Below are 17,705 nucleotides of genomic sequence, written 5' to 3'. Positions count from 1 at the left end.
AATTCACTATTTCGTTCTCAGATTATACTTGCAACTTTCTTCATAAACTGGTTGCAAATTTCTTGACGTTATTTTACCTACTGCATAGAATGCACCGGTCGAGACTGTTTTTGCTATGAAATAGGGACACCAACCAATCATGTTTTTCAGAAGAGCTCTTCACCTTCTACCTAGAGAAACGAAGTCTGCCTTTGAGTTGCTCACAAGTGTTTTTACAAACCATTCACGTTTAATTACATATGCTAAGTTTAATAATAACTATGTCAAAACCACAAGGACTTTTCACACTGCCAGCAGGTTGAAGGTAGCCAAGTTATTATCCCTCGATGAACTATTCTCCAGGAGGTCCCTGCTGGACTACCTGAAAAAGATCGATTTGGAATATAGCGATTGTTTGAGAGCGGTCAACAATAATGAGCAGGAGCAGAGCAGTGCTGAGGAGCTGAGGGCAAAGAGGACTGAAGTCTCCCTCCAGGCTCCACTCATTCAGACCATCAGGGAGTTGGACGTCAAGCAGAAAGAGATGAGCGAGACAGAGGCACTTCTCAAGGGTGAGCCAGACTTCTCTGGAAGTCAGGAAGCCATTGTATGATTATGGGTGTTCCTACAGATGAAGATCTACGAGAAATCGCTGAGCAAGAGAGGGAAGAATGTTTGCAAAATATCCATGACCTGAGGCAGAAGGTAATTAACTTTTTTTTTGTGTCATAAAAACATGTTTGCTTTCACGGGCCACAAGAAAATCATGTGGCGGGCCAGATCTGGCCCCCCGGCCCTGAGTTTCACACGTGTGATATAGATGCAGATTTTAATTTAATCTGTCACATGGGGTTCTGAAACCTAACCCCCGTGCTAAGTGAGGGACTTTCTTTGTTCTTTCTGAGTGCTTTTTGTTTGTGTTTTAATCCACTCAGTCCCACCATTTCAGATATTAGATCTTTTGATCACGGAGGAGGATGATGATTTGAACGACTTTGTTCTGGAAGTGACTGCAGGAGTTGGTGGACAGGAAGCCATGCTGTTCACTGCTGAGGTTGGCCTAAATTTGAAACATTTCTAGTGAATAAAATAGATGCAAGCCGTGCATTTGGTACCTGGGCCCTTAGTAGGGACTGAACTGATGGAAAGATATGGACACCATTGAGGGCCAGTGCTCTTGGAATCTGATTTGTTCATAAAACAGTCCCTTTTCTAATATATTGGAAGTTACACGGCCCAGCATTACTGAGGCAACACAGAGAGACTGTAATCTGGTTGGAATGAAAAAAATAAAAAAGTAGCATCTCATGGAACACATTTTAGAAACGCCCACCAGTGGCTAAGTATGATTACAGTTATGGAGGTCAAATTTCATAATGGTAACTAGTTTCTTTTTTACCCCCCACCGCCCCATAATTTGAAGATGTTTGACATGTATGAGGGCTTCGCTCTGCACAACGGCTGGTCCTTTGACGTTCTGGAACACATGAACAGTGACATAGGTCAGTGAGTGGACACACACATGAAAGAAAGCTCACAAAGTACTTGATCATTGTGTTCTCCTGTGCCCAGGTGGACTGCGTCACGCCTCGGCGAGCATCAGCGGCCAACAGAGCTACAAGAGGATGAAGTTCGAAGGCGGCGTTCACCGTGTCCAGCGGGTTCCCAAGACGGAAAAGCAGGGCCGCATGCACACAAGCACTATGACCGTGGTCGTGCTGCCCCAACCCACTGAGGTAGAAGCCTGGTGTGTGTCAAACAAGTTAATAGTATTTATTGTTATGTTATACACGTGAATACACACATTTTCGGTTTTATACAAAAATATACTTTACTGGAGCACGGCTCAATCCTTTCAAATTTAAAATTCTTTTCAAAATAAAATCCCCGCGTCAGACAAAATACATCCTGTGATGTTAGTTTGTCTTCTCATGTCAACCCGGTTCTTTTGTTGTGTTCTTCTTCAGATCTCGTTCAGAATAAACCCAAAAGACCTGAAGATAGAAACGAAGCGGGCCAGCGGCGCAGGGGGTCAACACGTCAACACCACAGACAGCGCTGTCAGAATTGTGCACCTGCCCACTGGTACAAACGCTTCACGCAGTTTTGCCCTTTGACAAGAATATGAATTTGCCATCCCAACTGTTGTTTTGTTTGTTTGCAAGGTGTTGTGGCTGAGTGTCAGCAGGAGCGGTCTCAGATTAAGAACAAGGAAAAGGCCATGACAGTTCTGCGGGCAAAACTTTACGGCATGAAGCTGGAAGAGGAGACCAGTAAGCGCTACAATCAGCGCAAAGTGCAGGTACACAATACACAATGTAAACTTTGTGAGTCTCTAGGCTGGAAGAAACTCAAGATGAATTCATTCAGATTTCCACACCAGACTGGAGGAACCCAAACCATGTACATGTGATTCTTAATCTGTATAGGACACTTTTTTTTAACTGAAATAAATTAAGTTTTGTACCCTATTCTTATTCATATACATTCATATCCTGCATGCTTTTGCCACAGATCGGCACCAAAGGCAGGTCAGAGAAAATCCGCACGTACAACTTCGCCCAGGATCGCATCACGGATCACCGGATCGGAATGACATTGCATGACGTCAAGACGTTCCTGCTGGGCGAGGATCTGCTGGATGAGATGAACTCCTCCCTGCAGGAATTTTCCAACCAGGAGGAGCTCTTTGAACTTCTGGAGCAGAACGGCTATAAGGAAGGATGATCATGAATTTGGACCAAATGTGTTACAATCAAATCAGTGCTTGGACTTCCCTTTTAAAGCTGTATGTATTAAAATTGAGCTCATACAATCATGTGTGCACAATTTTAGTAGTGCATCATGTCTGTCATTTTCAGTGTGAGAGCATGCTTCTACAATAATAATTGATTTTATTATCAGGCTCTTATTCAAAACATCTTAACCATGGGTGCCAATAATTATGGAAGGCTCTCAAAGGAGTATAGAAATTATGTATTACTAGATAGTCCATGCATTGATATTGAAGTCTAATAAAAAATTCTAAAATATTCAAATTATATTGTGGAAGTTTTTTTAAGGTTATTTTGAAAACAAAATTATTTTTCCTGAGCAAGTCGTGCTTTGTGCAAAGTTATAGCTGACAAATTTTTGACGTTCGGAATTTTATTTTGTCCACTTTGGGCAAACAGCTGCTTAACCAGATATATGTGACATAAAAATATTTTTTTAAAAAAACACGTCACCGAAAAGTAAGAGCGTTCGCTTTTACGTGTTAGCTCGTAGCATACTTCTACTTGGAGCCTGAAGCCGTATTGGCTATTCAACTACATTACCCAGAAGCCCCGGCGAAACTCATAGGACGACTAATCAATTGCGGGTTTCATCGCTCGCTTCTGTGGTGCTCGCCTTCTCGCCCACACTCGGTCCAATTTTTTTCCTTTCGCTTCGGTGCGACATTACGTCATTTTACAAATCGTTTTATGTGTCGTCCCTCGCGAAAACTAATTTCCTCCAGAGAAAAAGGACGTTTAAAGTCAACCTTTACTGTCACTGACTTTACGTCAGCACCGTTTTCTTTCGTGTGCTTTTGACGAGCTCCGTGGCTGACAAAAGCCTGGCAGTCGGTCAGATGTTGGACGCCACGCAGCCGATGAAGCGTTTCCCCCTTCCGACCGTCTGTGGTGAAAGTGTTCAAGTTTGACGGGGGTGGGTTAACGGTTATTTTTGGAGGCTCTCGAGCTGGGAGGAAGGAGTCGGGGGCGAGCGGAGGAGGAGGTCGAGGACCTCGCCGAAGAAGCACCACCACTACCGGGTTCCCTGGACGGAGACAACGCATAGTGTGATGGCAAACGAGCCGATCATCTTAAATGTCTACGATATGGTAAGGAAACGTATTTATCGGTAGGAAATTGTGCACAAGTATTTATTAATCGTCTGGCGAACAATACATTAACGAGTGGTCTTTATCATCTTTACGAGAAAAGAGTAAAAAATGCTACTCGTTTTTTTGTAAAAATAAATAAATCTATCAATAATATTTAGTATGTACTACCTTGATGCTATTTTACTTGTTCGAGTGTCACGCATCACCATAAAAGGACCCATGACATTGTTTTGCAGAAATCTGTACAAATGTGGTGAATATGCAAACAGTTCTCAGTACTGTTTCATTTTCTGCAGTGGGCATGAAATTCCATGTATAAGTGATTTGGATTAATATTTTGAAGTTCCCTCATGCCTTTCCATGACCAGCACCTTCATGTTTGGCGGAACCTGTGCAAATGTGGTGGAAATACTGACAGTTCTCTTAGGACTGTTGCAAGTACCCTGCTGAACATGGTCCTCTAGCAAATGTTGACACGGTTGCCGTGTACAGTTTCAATATTATCACAACATTTAATTTTCCTTAATCGATCACAGTGAAATAGCAGCATAATTGCCCTAAAGATTTTGAAAGGTTTTCATAAAAAATAAAGAGGAATTCAGTTGCCTTGATTTCAACCTTTGCGGATTACCCTTATCTGGATGCCTGAGACATAATTTATTTTATAATTATGCACACACATAATTTTATTAGCAACCATATTTGTTTTGTGACAGTCAAAAAATGACTTGGGCAGTTATTCTCCCAGGCTTCCACAATCTAAAATCCATTTTAGCATAAACAAGTCAAATTTAACTTACCCTCAGTGTACACAAACTTTGCTGCACTTGTACACAAAAGTGACATTTTAAAATATTTTTATTGTGTGTATTTAGGATCACTTTAGGAAAAGTGTAACTGGCCTGTGTCAGAATAAATCTCTGTTCGAAAAAGGTGGTATTAAATGACCAAACGTCCTCTGCTTAATCATTTATTGAAAACAACCCGTTCATCTAAATTGCATACACATATTTCACCTCTTATACATTTTTCCACTATTAGGGTTAGACGTTTTATTATTATTGTGAATGCCATGTCTAAGATGTTATTTATCATTAATTTACAAACTCTGCTTCATCGCATGGGATGGCCTTATTTTTAAGGTATCAAGTACTTATGGAGACTGCTGATACCAGCCAATGATACTTGAAGCAAAAAAAAAACAAAAGAAAATCTGAGCTCGAGGAAGGAAACCTCGGAAATAGTGTGAGAGAGAAAAATCCTTGCTAACAATTTTTTTCGTTTCATATATCAAAAGTAACATCAAAATGTTGAATCAAACCCGAGAATTCTGTCTTGTGCTAGCTTAATGCTAACATATATTGTAAAACCCTATAGACAGGATAACAGAAATTAGCATAGCATTTTTGCTAATTATAAATCCATAAACTCATTCAAAGCACGCAGCAACAACACATTCAAACAGAGGATACGAAATAATTGGGCCATTTTTCGTTCTGCTCTGTGGGAAGAATGACAATCACTCCAGTATCCATTTTCTACGGGTTATCTTGGTTCCGAGGAGAAAACATAAAACGTGAAAATGTGTTAATGGGGCTTTTGACACACAGCGACCACGAGTGCGTTTCCTCATAGCAGAAGCGTCTTTGGTGGCAGAGTCATCATCGCGTTGTCATGATTCAAAGAAGGCGGGGGTGAGTCAGACTCCCAAGTATTGATGAATCATTGATTGACACCCGCGGCACAAAGAGAAAAAACTTAATTGCAATGATTTCATTAACATGAATATGGGGGCAGTGTGGCAAGAAAAAAACGAGCGCAGTGCTAATATAAATTTTCAGGTGTTTGAATTTCAACAGAATTTAATGATATGGTGTGAAATTTTAACACAATTTCATCAGCAGCGTACACTTGAGCTGAGACGATATTCTGTAGTGCACTGCGGTGCTTCCAGGGAAGAGCGCCTCAAAATGACTCATTCATCTTTCTATTTGAGGATCAATACTGTCACATGACTTTCAGGATCATCACACCAAGAGACGAGTCCACCGTAAAGCGCGTCCACCCCCCCCCCCCTCCCCCGTCGCCGTCGGCCCGCTCCCATCTCGGCTAAGTGCATTTCCTGTTTGGCTTTTTGAGTGCTTTAGTGCAGAGTCTTCCATTCTTTGAGCCAATGAACATATTTTATATTACAAAAATTGTACAGCACAGCAATAGAATGTCAGTCACAAGAAGTCAATTTTTGTGCTGCACTTTTCTACAATTTCTGCTTGAGACACAAACACACACACACACACACACACACACAGATTGTGCCAGCAGGTTTTAACAAGCTCTGAGATAAGAGTCTTATGTCAGCACCAGGATACAAGCAGCATTTCTTTTGTCGGCACGTCGCGTCGCCTGGGCTACAAACGTGCTTTCCACATGTTCAAATTCTTGACAATGAGAGCGTGACATAAGCATATCAGTAATTTTTCCGATATTTTTGTTTTTTCACCGCATAGACAAGATGTCACACGTTTTTAGCGGTCAAAACATTTTCTCGTGACCGCCACTGAAATCATGTGAATATTCTCAAGACTAAAAACTTAATGGTGGGATAAAAAAATGAATTTGGTGAGCGTGTGGATACTAAAAAGAAAATCCTTTTGTTCATTTTATGATCCCGGGGGAACAATTACCAATTGTGATTGAGAATATACAATTAATGCCTGCAAAATGTTGATTGGGCATTTACTAACTCATGTTCACATTCATGTATTTATTTTTACATACGTATTTATCTTGTCTATCCCCTGTTTGTGTGTGCAGCAATAAAACTGACGCAATCGGTTGGAATATTGTTTTTGCTATCAGGTTGACTGATTGTATTTTTCGTCTGCGTTTGAGATCAGAAAATTTCAATGCACCTTGTGCAATCGAAAGTGAAAGTTGATTTGTGCTTCTCTAAAGTCGAAGCTATTAATAATAGCCCGTATATTCGAAATGCCTCTTTGTAGTATGCCATTGAATCCCCAAAATAAAACAAGTGAGTATCAAAATGAAAAGCCAAGTCCAACAACTGCCTTTATGACTTGACTCATATTTATTTATTTTTTAAATAACCCGCAACACAACAATGATTTTTGTCTACACTGTGTTTTTGTTGTTCTTCCTCAGTACTGGATCAACGAATTTACCAGCACGCTCGGCATCGGCGTCTTCCACTCAGGGATCGAGATCTACGGCCGAGGTGAGCTCATCTCATGGCGCCATGCCTCGCCGCTGAAAGGCTTTCTAAATGTGTGTGTGTGTTTTGTAGAGTTTGCCTATGGGGGACACCCATACCCCTTCTCAGGGATCTTTGAGATCACGCCGGGTGACGCCACCGAGCTGGGTGACACCTTTAAATTCAAGTAAGTCAGTTCAAAGTCTTCCCATTCTCGTGTGCGCGCATGCGTGCGAGTGTCCCATTACTTCTGCTCTAATTGATGTGCCCTGTGGTGTTTGACGGACCGACACGCATCTTTGCTGCCTACTGAGTCACAGTAATCCAATAAATACAGTGGGACTGATACTTTGAGGGGGAACCACACCACTGAAACCGTAAACAAATTCAACCCCAGCATTCCTCGTGAGTTCATCGTTAAGATTGCGTCAAAGGATTAGCATTGCATTTGTTTTGCTTTTTTGTTGGCCTGATGTTTGAAATTCTGCATGAAAGTCACAAACGGATATTCACTTTAATGTTGTGTTCCTTGGTGAGGAGTGCACTATCCAAATTGTGTAGATAAAATCATTTTGAATGTTGCCAATAACGACAACTCAAATATTATGGATAACAATAAATCATCGCTGCTGGGCAGAATCTTTGCATCTCCAAACCTGCTACTTTTTTTTTTTGTTATGCTCTCACTGATTGCAATGTACATTAACTGGTGATGTCATCTTCACAAACTGTATTTCAAAGGTCGAAGAGTGATGAGTATAAAATGTTGTTTTTTGTTGTTGTTGTTTTTTTTTAAAAAGTATTTTGGTTACTTTAGTTTTTTTAACCATGCCATTTGTCCGCTTAACATTTTTTTTAAACACAAAAATATCACATAAATTAAATCGATGTTCTTTCTATGTATTGTATCGACTCGACATTGTGACATGATGGCATGATGATGTGTGCGCGTGTGCAGAGAAGCCATCGTCCTGGGCAGCACCGACTTCACCGAGGACGACGTAGAGCGCATTGTGGAGGAAATGGGCAAGGAGTACAAAGGCAACGCCTACCACCTTATGCACAAGAACTGTAACCACTTCTCCTCGGCCTTGTCAGAGGTACGGTGGCTACACGTTTTCACACACACACGCACGCACACAAATGATGGTGTGGGTGGCTTTCTTTGCATTCCATGTAATTAGTGCCCGACAAGAAAACAAAGCCCAGAAAAGCGCCACTTGTTCGGAGGTGCGACATTATCCCGTTTGGATTTAAATCCAATTTTCCCATCGGAGATTTTGAAATATGGTAGACTGCAGTGAACCTCCACTAGATCGCCGCTCTTCATTCACGGCCGTGCTAAATCGACCATTTGTAAGCCAGGCTGGGCAGCACTGATGAGCTGAAGTCTCAGGAGATGTCTTCCGGGACGCTGTGTAATACGCATCCATATTTGGCGGTCAAATTTCTTTTTTTTTTTTTTTCTCCCCTCTCCAAGTGTACTTAACAACAGAACGAGATGCTTTCAAAGAATAGTGAAAAAGGCGCAAATGATTGCCTCACTCGTCAAATACACCAACTGAAGTGTCCACTGTGTGTGCGCGTGTGTGAGGTCTAAATCGGCTTATCCTGCTCTGACTAATGAGCAGGGAGTCTTACAGTTAGTCTCAACGCTGAGATGGGGATTATAAAGTAACGATACAAGCCCAGGCATGCACAGCCGGCTGGCACACACACACACACACACACACACACTCAAGTTCACGCACACACGTACGTACACGCTTGGACGCTTCCGTTGTCGTAATGGAGAAGTGAGGCAAGCGTTGGCCCTTTTTTTCCAGTTTTCTTTGAAAGCACCGTGATGTAACTTGATGGCAGTGTCCTGTCGTGTTGTTTTTAAAAAACTAAAATAAAAAGACAGTCATCAGAGGAGACTTACAGAAAATTAGCACGAGGTGAGGTGGCAGCGAACGTCACAGCACGTAGCAGTTTAGCAGATTAGTGATGTTGCTTGAATTAGTTTATTTCCATTTGAAGTCTACTGGAAAACAAACCATAGTCAATTAGACGTCTACTCAAACAAACGCACTAACTACTAACTTGATGCGAACACAATGTAAAAAATTATAGATGGGTTAACAAAACATAGCGTCAATGTCGTGGGAATTGTAAACTTATATTTAAACACAAATAGTAGCAACAAAGACAACGTACAAACCCACATGCATGTATTCTTTATCCTCTGCAAAAAAAAAAATGATATTGCTGTTTAGTTGCATTGATTTTGTTATCAAAGTTACGCAGTCTCTGTATGTATTATTCTGCCCCCTGGTGGCCAAGATACACACACGGAAAAGAGAAGCTACATGTGCATCAAATTATGGCGTACAAGTGTAATGTTTAATCTTTTATGACTCTGTCCAATACTGAAGAGTGATACTTGTCTAAATAATAATAAAAAAATACATTTCAACATTCTTTTGTCGCTAATATATGCGGTAATACGAGATACGTGATTTTAGTTCCGAGTTATTAAACCTCCATCCGAAGTCAAGGCACCACAGTATTTCCAATGTCATGTTGTTGTTGCTCTTTTCCTTTGTCCTCGCGTTTCAGATCCTCTGTGGCCGCGAGATCCCGCGCTGGGTGAACCGCCTGGCCTACTTCAGCTCCTGCGTGCCCTTCCTGCAGAGCTGCCTGCCCAAAGAGTGGCTGACGCCGGCCGCCCTGCAGTCCAGCGTCAGCCAGGAGCTACACTGCGGCAGCGAGCCAGAGGAGGCCGAGGATGCCGTCGCCTCTGCCTCACTGGCGGCCGTGGCGCCGTCCTCGTCCGCATGCTCGTCCTCCACCCGCCACCAGCCACGGCGGTAGAAACCCGGGCTGACCATAAGACATTTCATCAAGACGTCACACGTACTTCCAGGTGGCAGAAACCTTTGCGTTCTCCGATGGCACCGCGAGTAATGTTTACTCTGAGGCCTGTGCGTTTCTATCATGATTTCAGTTCAGGTCAACGCTCGTCAAATCACTTTTCTGCCACCCGGAAGTAGCCTGTTGTTTACAAACATAGAAATGGTCTCTTTCCCATTTTGACACTCACCAGCCGCATAAGGACTCGACCAACTAGGTTGAATGGTGCTTCTACCTGTTGCAGGTAATCCGAGCCAAAAGTCCCCATGTGGACCTTGTTTTTTTTTTTTTGAACCAGCCGAAGGAGAATGACTTGTTACTTAGTAGCAACAACCCGCCATGGTGCCTTCGAGCTGGCTTGCCAAGAAGAGCAACCCAACTTTTGTGATTTTTTATTTATTTTTTTTAAAACACTGAGCACAGCAATGCCTCCTGATATTGTATAAGCGTCTGCTTTTAATTGTCAGATTTAAAATGAATGGGACTGCACAACCTTTTCCTTAACTACAAACATTTGTTTTATATTTTCGTTTACTTTGATAAACTCAGGACCTTTGGTCATTGTTTTCAAACAAACACACAAATCAGGTTAGTTGCTTTTTAGTGCAGTTTTCACTATGCCACCAGGAACAAATGGCGGCTGTTTTGTATGAAAATGAAAGAAAATACAACATTTGTTGACAAAACAAAACGAGGTCTGTCTTGTACCAGGATTTATTTCATAGCCTTGATATTAACCTAAAGGCCAAAGGTGGCACTGGCAGCGGGAAAACACTGAACGCTCACTTCACAAGCGCACTGTGCAACAAAGACTTGGTTATATTCAAGCTCAAAGATGTCTTGAATCTTTAGGGTATAAAGAGTATCAAGAAGAGTGAATTTCATTGGAAAAATGTCCTGAGAAGGTTTTGCAGTTGATCCCCAAAATAAGCATCCCCAAATTTTAGTGGAAATGAAAATAATTGTTCAAAATAACTAATTTTGCTGGGTGGAGCAAAGCAGCCCCAGAATTTTAACAAAGCCTCATCTCTGCATCACAGTCGGTACGGAGTTGTTTTGCGTGAAGCTTTTGTGAAACATGAGGCTCACCTATGTTCGGTGATGTTCCATGATAAATGTCAGATTGAACATTTTTGTTTATAGATAATCTTTATTTAAAATTTGCGTACATCAGTTGATAAAATAAAAATAAAAATCAAGCAGAATATATTACTATAAAACTCAGTAATGTAGCTGTCAGCGCCCTCCAATGGCAGGCATATGTACTACAGCGTGTAGACACATTTCCTCCTAATCATCAACCACATATTGATTGTTTTAATGTTGTAAAGAGGTCACTAAATGAGTAATTAACTGTTATGAAGCATAAAGGTACTCCACCTTCCGCGCCTGTCTGGCTTCCTACTCTCTGGGCACAAACTTTAATTTGACCGGCTTCACTGGCTGGAACTTCCAGTCAAACTCCAGAGGAATCTAAAACCAAAGAGATGGACATTAGGAGCAGGAAAGGCAAGGTGATTGACATGACTGTTGGTGTCTTACGACAGTTTCCTTGCACGTCTCCACGTTGTAGCGCCGCAGCAGGTGGACCAGCACCATTTTCACCGTGAGGAGAGCGTAGCGCATCCCCACGCAGTTGCGAGGGCCCAGGCCAAAGGGCATGTAAGCGTAGGGGTGCACCTCTTCACCGCTGTCTTTGCTGAACCTGCAATGTCATGCCGAGACGGAGACAATGGGTGGCATTTTCAAGGCAAAAAGCGTTGTTGGGATGTTACCAAAAATAATAGCAGATCTGGAAAACCCTCACCGAGTGCTTCATTTATATTTCAATTTGTATGAAATTGGTTTGTTGAAAACTGGATTCTTTTATTACTAGTAAATTTTGACTATAAACGATATCTCGAATGTTTCATATTTTTGATCCTCATCAAAATCATATGAGGTGATATTGCAAAAGTAATTCCAGATCTGGTCAAGGTTTCTGGTCTTTATGTAAACATAAAACGTTTTTTTTTTACAAACATAGCTACAAATCTGGAAAGCCCCCAATTTGAGATTTGACACATTTTGATTTTTCTCAAATAGTTTATTTTACTACGAAGCGAATTTGTGTCTCCACAAGAGCGCGGACTTACCTCTCTGGTCGGAAGCTCTCGGGGTCCTTCCAATAGCGGGGGTCTTTGTGGACCACTGTCACGGGAACGACGACCAGGGTCCCCTCTGGGATGGTGATACCGCCAACCTCGACAGTCTTTTTGCACATGCGCTCGAGCCGAGGCGCCGGTGGAATGACGCGCAATGACTCGTTAATCACATTGTCCAGGTACCTCATACCTTGCAGTGTCTCGTAAAAAATGGAGCCCTTGGGGGAGGTAAAGCACACACATGTAATGACGTAATGATTCATGTTCTCATGATATCGTCACCACATCATTTTTTTGGGGGACAATAATCTAAAGCCCCCAAAAGGATGTTTAGTTTTGAATTATCTAAATATATAGTGATGTTATGATGTGTAAAAAAAAAAAAAAAAGTCCTACAATTACAAGAATGAAGCTGTGTGAAGTTGTAATGTGTTGAGAAACAGTAATGGGGTCAAAGATAATGAATTATGTCACAACTTTCTAAGAAAAAGGTTGCAAAGTGACAAAAATAAAATTGTAAAAATATAGCAGTAAAGTCCTTAGATTGTAAGAATAAAATTGCGACGGATGACGAGGTCAACTTAAGAGACAAAATCTGTAAAATTGCAGCTAAAATTAAAATTAAAATTGTAAAATATCGGAAAAGATGTGGGAAAAAAAACCTAAAGCGACCTCTAAAAAAAAAAAAGAAAAATCGCAAAGCAAAAGGAAAAAGGTTCTAAAGAATCAAATTCGGAATGTTATGGGGGGGAAAAGATGCAATTAAGGCAATTCGTTTCGACGAAATACGACTCAACTCAACGGAATGCAACAAAATAAACTCAACAAAACTAAACCAAACCAACAAAATAAATTAAAAAAAATAATCATTCCACACACAACAGCACTAATTTGTGTACTGTACATCTTTGGGAACGTTGGCGTCAATCTCCTCTTGCAGGGTCTTCATGGCTTCCGGGTGGGTGACGATGTTGTACAGGATGTACGTGAGAGTGGTGGCGGTCGTCTCAAAGCCTCCAAAAATGAAAATGAAGGCTTGCGACAAAATCTCCCGTTCCGTCAAACCTACAACCAACCACAAGAGGAAGCAAAAGTCACACGCGGTCGCCCATTTGAACTCATTCGAACCTAAAATGTCAACTTCTGTGAATTTTTTTTTTTTTTTTGATGACTCGTACCTTTACTCGGCTGCTCGTGTTCACTCTTTATATCTGACTCTGGTATTTCGTGCTGGATCAGCACTTGCAGGAAGTCGGCGTGACTCTGCATAAACACATTAGTTCACATTATTTCTGAATATCTCTCCGATAAACTGGGTATCACCGTCAGCCAGCATCATTTCGTTATCAAGCAGGTCAAAAGTTCATTTTTTATCATTTTAGATTTTATGACCCAGGCTGTGTAAAAATCTGTTACGTGAAGCGCAACGTGATCCTACATAATACAGTACTTTTTGATTTAATATATTTTGAGCTTTCATGGCATAATTACAAACATGAAACAAGTGAAAAAGCTAAAGCCAAAAAGTTGCCAGACAAAAAAGTTACATTTTGAGAAAAAAATAAATAAATAAATGTGGTAAATTCGTATTGGCAGAAAGCATTGTAAAGTTATGAGAATAAAGTCATAGATTTATACCAAAAAGAGACATTCTATGAAGTGAAAAAGTCACAAACTTGCAAAAATAGCGCTGTAAAGTCATAATTTGGTGGATGACACCAACACAGTCAATCTGCAAAATTAAAGTTGAATTACGCGAATGAAGTCCTTAAAAGCGAAGTCAAACCCCAAAAAATGTTTATGCAATAAAATGTTCAAGGCACAAGTCCAAACAGAGCAGATCTGATTAATATTGCGTTTGTGGAATGAAAAATAAGCAGCTAAATCCCCGGCCCCATTTTAGCCATTTCAGGGGCGGCCATTTTGTCACTTCTGCCGACTGAAAATGACATCACAGTTGCTCCGGGCTCAGCTAATGACCAATCACTGCTCACCTGTTTTCTAAAGCTGAGCCATGATTGGTCGTTACCTGGACAACTAATGATGTCATTTTCAGTCGGCGTAAGTGACAAAATGGCCGCCCCCTAAAATGGCTAAAAGTCAGCGGATTTTACGACTCAACTCATGCTCCACAAACGTAATATTAATCAGAATGCCAAGTTTCGACTAGAGAGTCTGCATAGAACACATTTTTGGAAAGAAAAATTTGGGGGTGACTTCCCCTTTAAGTTATTCAAATTAAGTCATAAAGTGGCAAATCAAATTGTAATATTACAAAGTTGTAATATTACATACAAAAACGTCAGGATGTCACAAGAATCAAGTAAAGAGACTCGAAGTGTGACAGGAAAACAATGTAAACTTGTGAATTGAATTCTGAAATTCTGGGGGGAAAAAAATTGCGAGATCACGCGAATGCTGTGAAATTTACCGACTGCTTTGCGAGATGCTGGTCTTTAAACTTCTTAATGATGTTGAAGAAAAAATCCGTGCTGGCTTTGGGCATAAAATCCAAGTTCAGCAACTTGCACAGCTTGCTAATCGCGGGGAAAAGCACTGCAAAAAGTGGAGCGTGGAAAATATTATACATACACGCACTTGAAGTTCAGCACTGGCAGTCTGTTGTACGTACGTAGTATCATTATCGGCCAAAATTTGAAGTTCATAATTTTCTTCAGGTGAACAACGAGGGGGTCATCCGCCCGGTTGATGGAGTCGGTGTCCACACTAAAGGAGGCGCTGGTCACCACGTCCAAACTGTATGGCCCGAAGAATCTATCGCACATAAAAATCAATAGAATAAAAATCTCTTTTTGATTGGTGGGCCACGATGAGTTCTAAAATTTGACAAAGGGGCCGGACCAGGAGCAGATGGATGGAGTGTTTTGGTCACCTCACCTCATCGGAGAAAAAAAAAAAACACATTTAATTTTCAATGAAAATGAACCAAAGCATTAAAACAAAATATCTGTCTTTGACACGCCACAGTATTTAGAAAATAAAACATTAAAAAGGTTTATTAGTTGAATTTTTTTTCAAGTTTGGCGGGCCGGATTAAAACATTTAACGGGCCACATGTGGCCCCCGGGCCGTAGTTTGCCCACGCCTGATTTAGGTAATGCGAACAGTCTACAAGTTATGAAAAAAAAAGTTGTAACGTTATTACAAAATGGTCGTAATGATATGCAAAACAAATCATACTGTAAAAAAAAAAAAGGTATTAGATTCAAGGTGAAAAAAATCGGAAAGCTTCAAGAAAAAAAAAAGTGTGACGATTGTCGTGATTTTACAAGAACGCTTGTAAAGAGAATGACATTCAAAATAAAGTTGGCAAAATGATGTGTCTTTGATACAGACTGTTTGATGTCCACAGCTTCGCTCAGGTCCTTTTTGGCCAGACTTTCCACCAGTCGCTCTGTGGAACGGGTGACCAGGGGGAACACCTTAAAACAAAACAAAAAATTTTAAATTAAATCCTGATTCATTACAATTTTAGAAAAGCATGTTTTTTATTTTCACAATTTGATGCCAACTTTTTTTCTCAAAACGGTATGACTCAAATAGTAAGAATGTTTTTTTCCCACTTTGTTACTATTCAACTTTTCTTCTCGTAGTATTACAACTCGCAGTGAGTTTACAAATATTTTTGTAACTAAACAGCTTAATTCTTGCCACTTTTCATTTTTCTTGATTTTTTTTCTTGCAATTTTACAACCTTTATGACCTAACTGCGAAACAATTAATGTGGCAAGTTTATTCTTGTCACCTTGATTGTTTTTCATATTTTGTCTGTAGGCCTCATAACAGCAACTGTAACGTAATAATATTCCGAGTGTAAATTCATTCAATTATTTACATTAAAAAAAAAACAGTAAATTCAATTGGAAAGTTTTGTATCCAGGACGGAAACATCCATACCTGCTTCAGTCTTCCACTGGTGAAGCATGGCGACACGGAGCTGCGGATTCTTTTCCATCTTTCATCTTTCACAGCAGTGATGGCGTCAGCCAACGCTCCAAACACAAGAGTGTCCTGAGGATGAGATGGGGGTAACACCGTCAAAATTATGCATATTAACAGTTTTAACATCAACACTGAGATAAAATATAAGAACATTAAAAAACAATAACTTAAATATTGATTTTGTTCAAATGTATTGCACACAAAAAAACTAAATTATTGATTGATTTTCAGCAGCAGAGGGCAAGATTGCTGTCATATATTCACCATCGGCACGTTTATGTTAAAAAACAACAAAAAAAAAATCGTAAAATATCTGTCCGGACCGGTGAGTGTGGACCACTGACCAATCTATAGAGCTTAAAACGTGCAACAGCAAAAGAACAACACAAAACAGTGCATGGTGGCCATCTGGAATTTCCGAAACACACACCCAACCCCACTGCACCCTGCCTCCCACACCCTCTTTCTCCTGTTTGAAGCAAAGAAATCTGCACATCTCGGGCCGCAGTTATTGTCTTCGAGACATGCCTCACCCTGCGGTTGGTGAACACAGTGTAGCAATCCTTCACCATCACGGCCTTAATGATCTCGGGATCAGTCACCGACAACACTGGTGTTCTGCCGTCAAACAACCTACATGGAAAAATAGTCAACTCACTTTTACGCTTGTCTTTCAAAACATCATCAACGTTGTCATCCTATTTAGTGTGCTTGCTTGTCTTGTGGCATGTATGTGTCCCGGCTGTGCTGTGTCAGTGTAGTTATGTAACATCTCTTACCCCCACACATCTCCATACTTGGTGTGACAGTCACGATCAGCAGCAACCAAGCCCTACTTGGAATTCAACCAGAAATGAGAAATTGCATGGGTCAAAAACTTGAAATATTTTGCAGATTTCTGACCCACCTTTCTGAAAATCAACATTGTGCCGACAAAGGGAAGTGGTCTCGGTCCTGGTATTCCCAACTTTTTGAAGTGTCCATAGGGCCACACACCATACCTACACGTACATAATATAACAGAATAGCTGCATTTGTTTTTTGTTTATTTTCAGTAAATAAATTCAGTCATATATGTTTTATGTTACGCGTTCTGTAAAACGCTTTGTTACAGCTGCAGTGTAAAATGTTTTTTTTTTTATATATAGTAGCATACTCACAGTAGAAGCAATGCGAAAAACAGAGCTACTAAAGTCCAGGTTGTGGGCGAAAAAAGTTCAAAGGGGAACATCGTACCGGGTGAGAAATCCAATTCCAAATGCCCAAAACAAGGAAGTGCCAGAACCCTTGAACCCCTACGAGATGCGCAGGAAATGCCAACGATCACATTACGTCACTGCGTGCATCCGCTCATAAATATATTTAATAATTAACCACTCGTTATTAATCCAAATTTGGCAGTTTAATAATGATTTTTTTTAAAAGAATCGCCGACTCGTTTAAGTTTTAACTCTTTACACAGAGTGACTCGCAGAAAACACTTCAATCACAGCGGTCCACTTTAATCGTTTTTGTTTGGAAACATTTTAACTTGTCTTAATTTCGTCCTATCTAGTTTCTCGCAACTATTAACTGTTTCCATTCGCATATGAACTGTTTCGCTCGCAGAGAAGTTAGTCGCCAACATTAGATTTCTGAATACAAA

The 17,705-nt window shown here is 40.6% G+C and overlaps 3 protein-coding genes across 4 annotated transcripts in view; 2 read left to right on the top strand and 1 right to left on the bottom strand.

Annotated features, from left to right (window-relative positions):
* Positions 1-3,017, top strand: part of mtrf1l (mitochondrial translational release factor 1-like) — a 3,751-nt gene extending 734 nt beyond the window's left edge. Inside the window, exons 1-8 of one of the 2 annotated variants that reach the window (XM_088304844.1) lie at positions 1-551; positions 611-684; positions 929-1,033; positions 1,403-1,481; positions 1,552-1,715; positions 1,947-2,064; positions 2,145-2,281; positions 2,494-3,017. The exon at positions 1-551 is cut by the window's left edge and continues 733 nt beyond it. In XM_088304844.1, the coding sequence (XP_088160970.1) occupies positions 140-551; positions 611-684; positions 929-1,033; positions 1,403-1,481; positions 1,552-1,715; positions 1,947-2,064; positions 2,145-2,281; positions 2,494-2,706 (1,302 nt within the window). In that variant the 5' untranslated portion in view covers positions 1-139 and the 3' untranslated portion in view covers positions 2,707-3,017. The remainder of the gene's footprint in view (positions 552-610; positions 685-928; positions 1,034-1,402; positions 1,482-1,551; positions 1,716-1,946; positions 2,065-2,144; positions 2,282-2,493) is intronic. The other variant, XM_088304845.1, reaches the window with a different exon arrangement.
* A 325-nt stretch (positions 3,018-3,342) lies between these two features.
* Positions 3,343-10,644, top strand: desi2 (desumoylating isopeptidase 2). Its single transcript, XM_088304501.1, has 5 exons — positions 3,343-3,844; positions 7,010-7,082; positions 7,152-7,245; positions 8,017-8,158; positions 9,660-10,644. Exons 1-5 carry the CDS (start codon positions 3,806-3,808, stop codon positions 9,912-9,914), a joined length of 603 nt encoding a protein of 200 aa, XP_088160627.1. The 5' UTR covers positions 3,343-3,805; the 3' UTR covers positions 9,915-10,644.
* Positions 10,645-11,083: 439 nt separating this feature from the next.
* LOC148329980 (cytochrome P450 3A30-like) lies at positions 11,084-17,691 on the bottom strand. Its single transcript, XM_088304500.1, has 13 exons — positions 17,221-17,691; positions 16,968-17,061; positions 16,840-16,892; positions 16,594-16,693; positions 16,016-16,129; positions 15,455-15,540; positions 14,730-14,872; positions 14,529-14,653; positions 13,276-13,360; positions 13,002-13,162; positions 12,089-12,315; positions 11,496-11,658; positions 11,084-11,426 (listed from the first exon to the last, which is right to left on the bottom strand). Exons 1-13 carry the CDS (start codon positions 17,289-17,291, stop codon positions 11,355-11,357), a joined length of 1,494 nt encoding a protein of 497 aa, XP_088160626.1. The 5' UTR covers positions 17,292-17,691; the 3' UTR covers positions 11,084-11,354.
* Positions 17,692-17,705: the final 14 nt, after the last annotated feature.

The sequence above is a fragment of the Idiotropiscis lumnitzeri genome, chromosome 9 (assembly GCF_059441095.1).
Source record: "Idiotropiscis lumnitzeri isolate Australia: NSW breed Sydney's pygmy pipehorse chromosome 9, RoL_Ilum_1.0, whole genome shotgun sequence".
NCBI lineage: Eukaryota > Metazoa > Chordata > Actinopteri > Syngnathiformes > Syngnathidae > Idiotropiscis > Idiotropiscis lumnitzeri.
This window is presented reverse-complemented; position numbering and strand designations above follow the sequence as displayed.

What these genes read in the sequence shown, in the direction of transcription:
- desi2 (XM_088304501.1), top strand. Translation starts at nt 3,806, where the DNA reads ATGGCAAACGAGCCGATCATCTTAAATGTCTACGATATG. An exon ending in GGTGACACCTTTAAATTCAA is followed by an intron (nt 7,246 to 8,016) that starts GTAAGTCAGTTC and finishes GCGCGTGTGCAG; the next exon opens with AGAAGCCATCGTCCTGGGCA. An exon ending in TCTCCTCGGCCTTGTCAGAG is followed by an intron (nt 8,159 to 9,659) that starts GTACGGTGGCTA and finishes CTCGCGTTTCAG; the next exon opens with ATCCTCTGTGGCCGCGAGAT.
- LOC148329980 (XM_088304500.1), bottom strand. Translation starts at nt 17,291, where the DNA reads ATGTTCCCCTTTGAACTTTTTTCGCCCACAACCTGGACTTTAGTAGCT. An exon ending in AAGTATGGAGATGTGTGGGG is followed by an intron (nt 16,694 to 16,839) that starts GTAAGAGATGTT and finishes TTTTCCATGTAG; the next exon opens with GTTGTTTGACGGCAGAACAC. An exon ending in CCAGTGGAAGACTGAAGCAG is followed by an intron (nt 15,541 to 16,015) that starts GTATGGATGTTT and finishes TTTTGTTTTAAG; the next exon opens with GTGTTCCCCCTGGTCACCCG.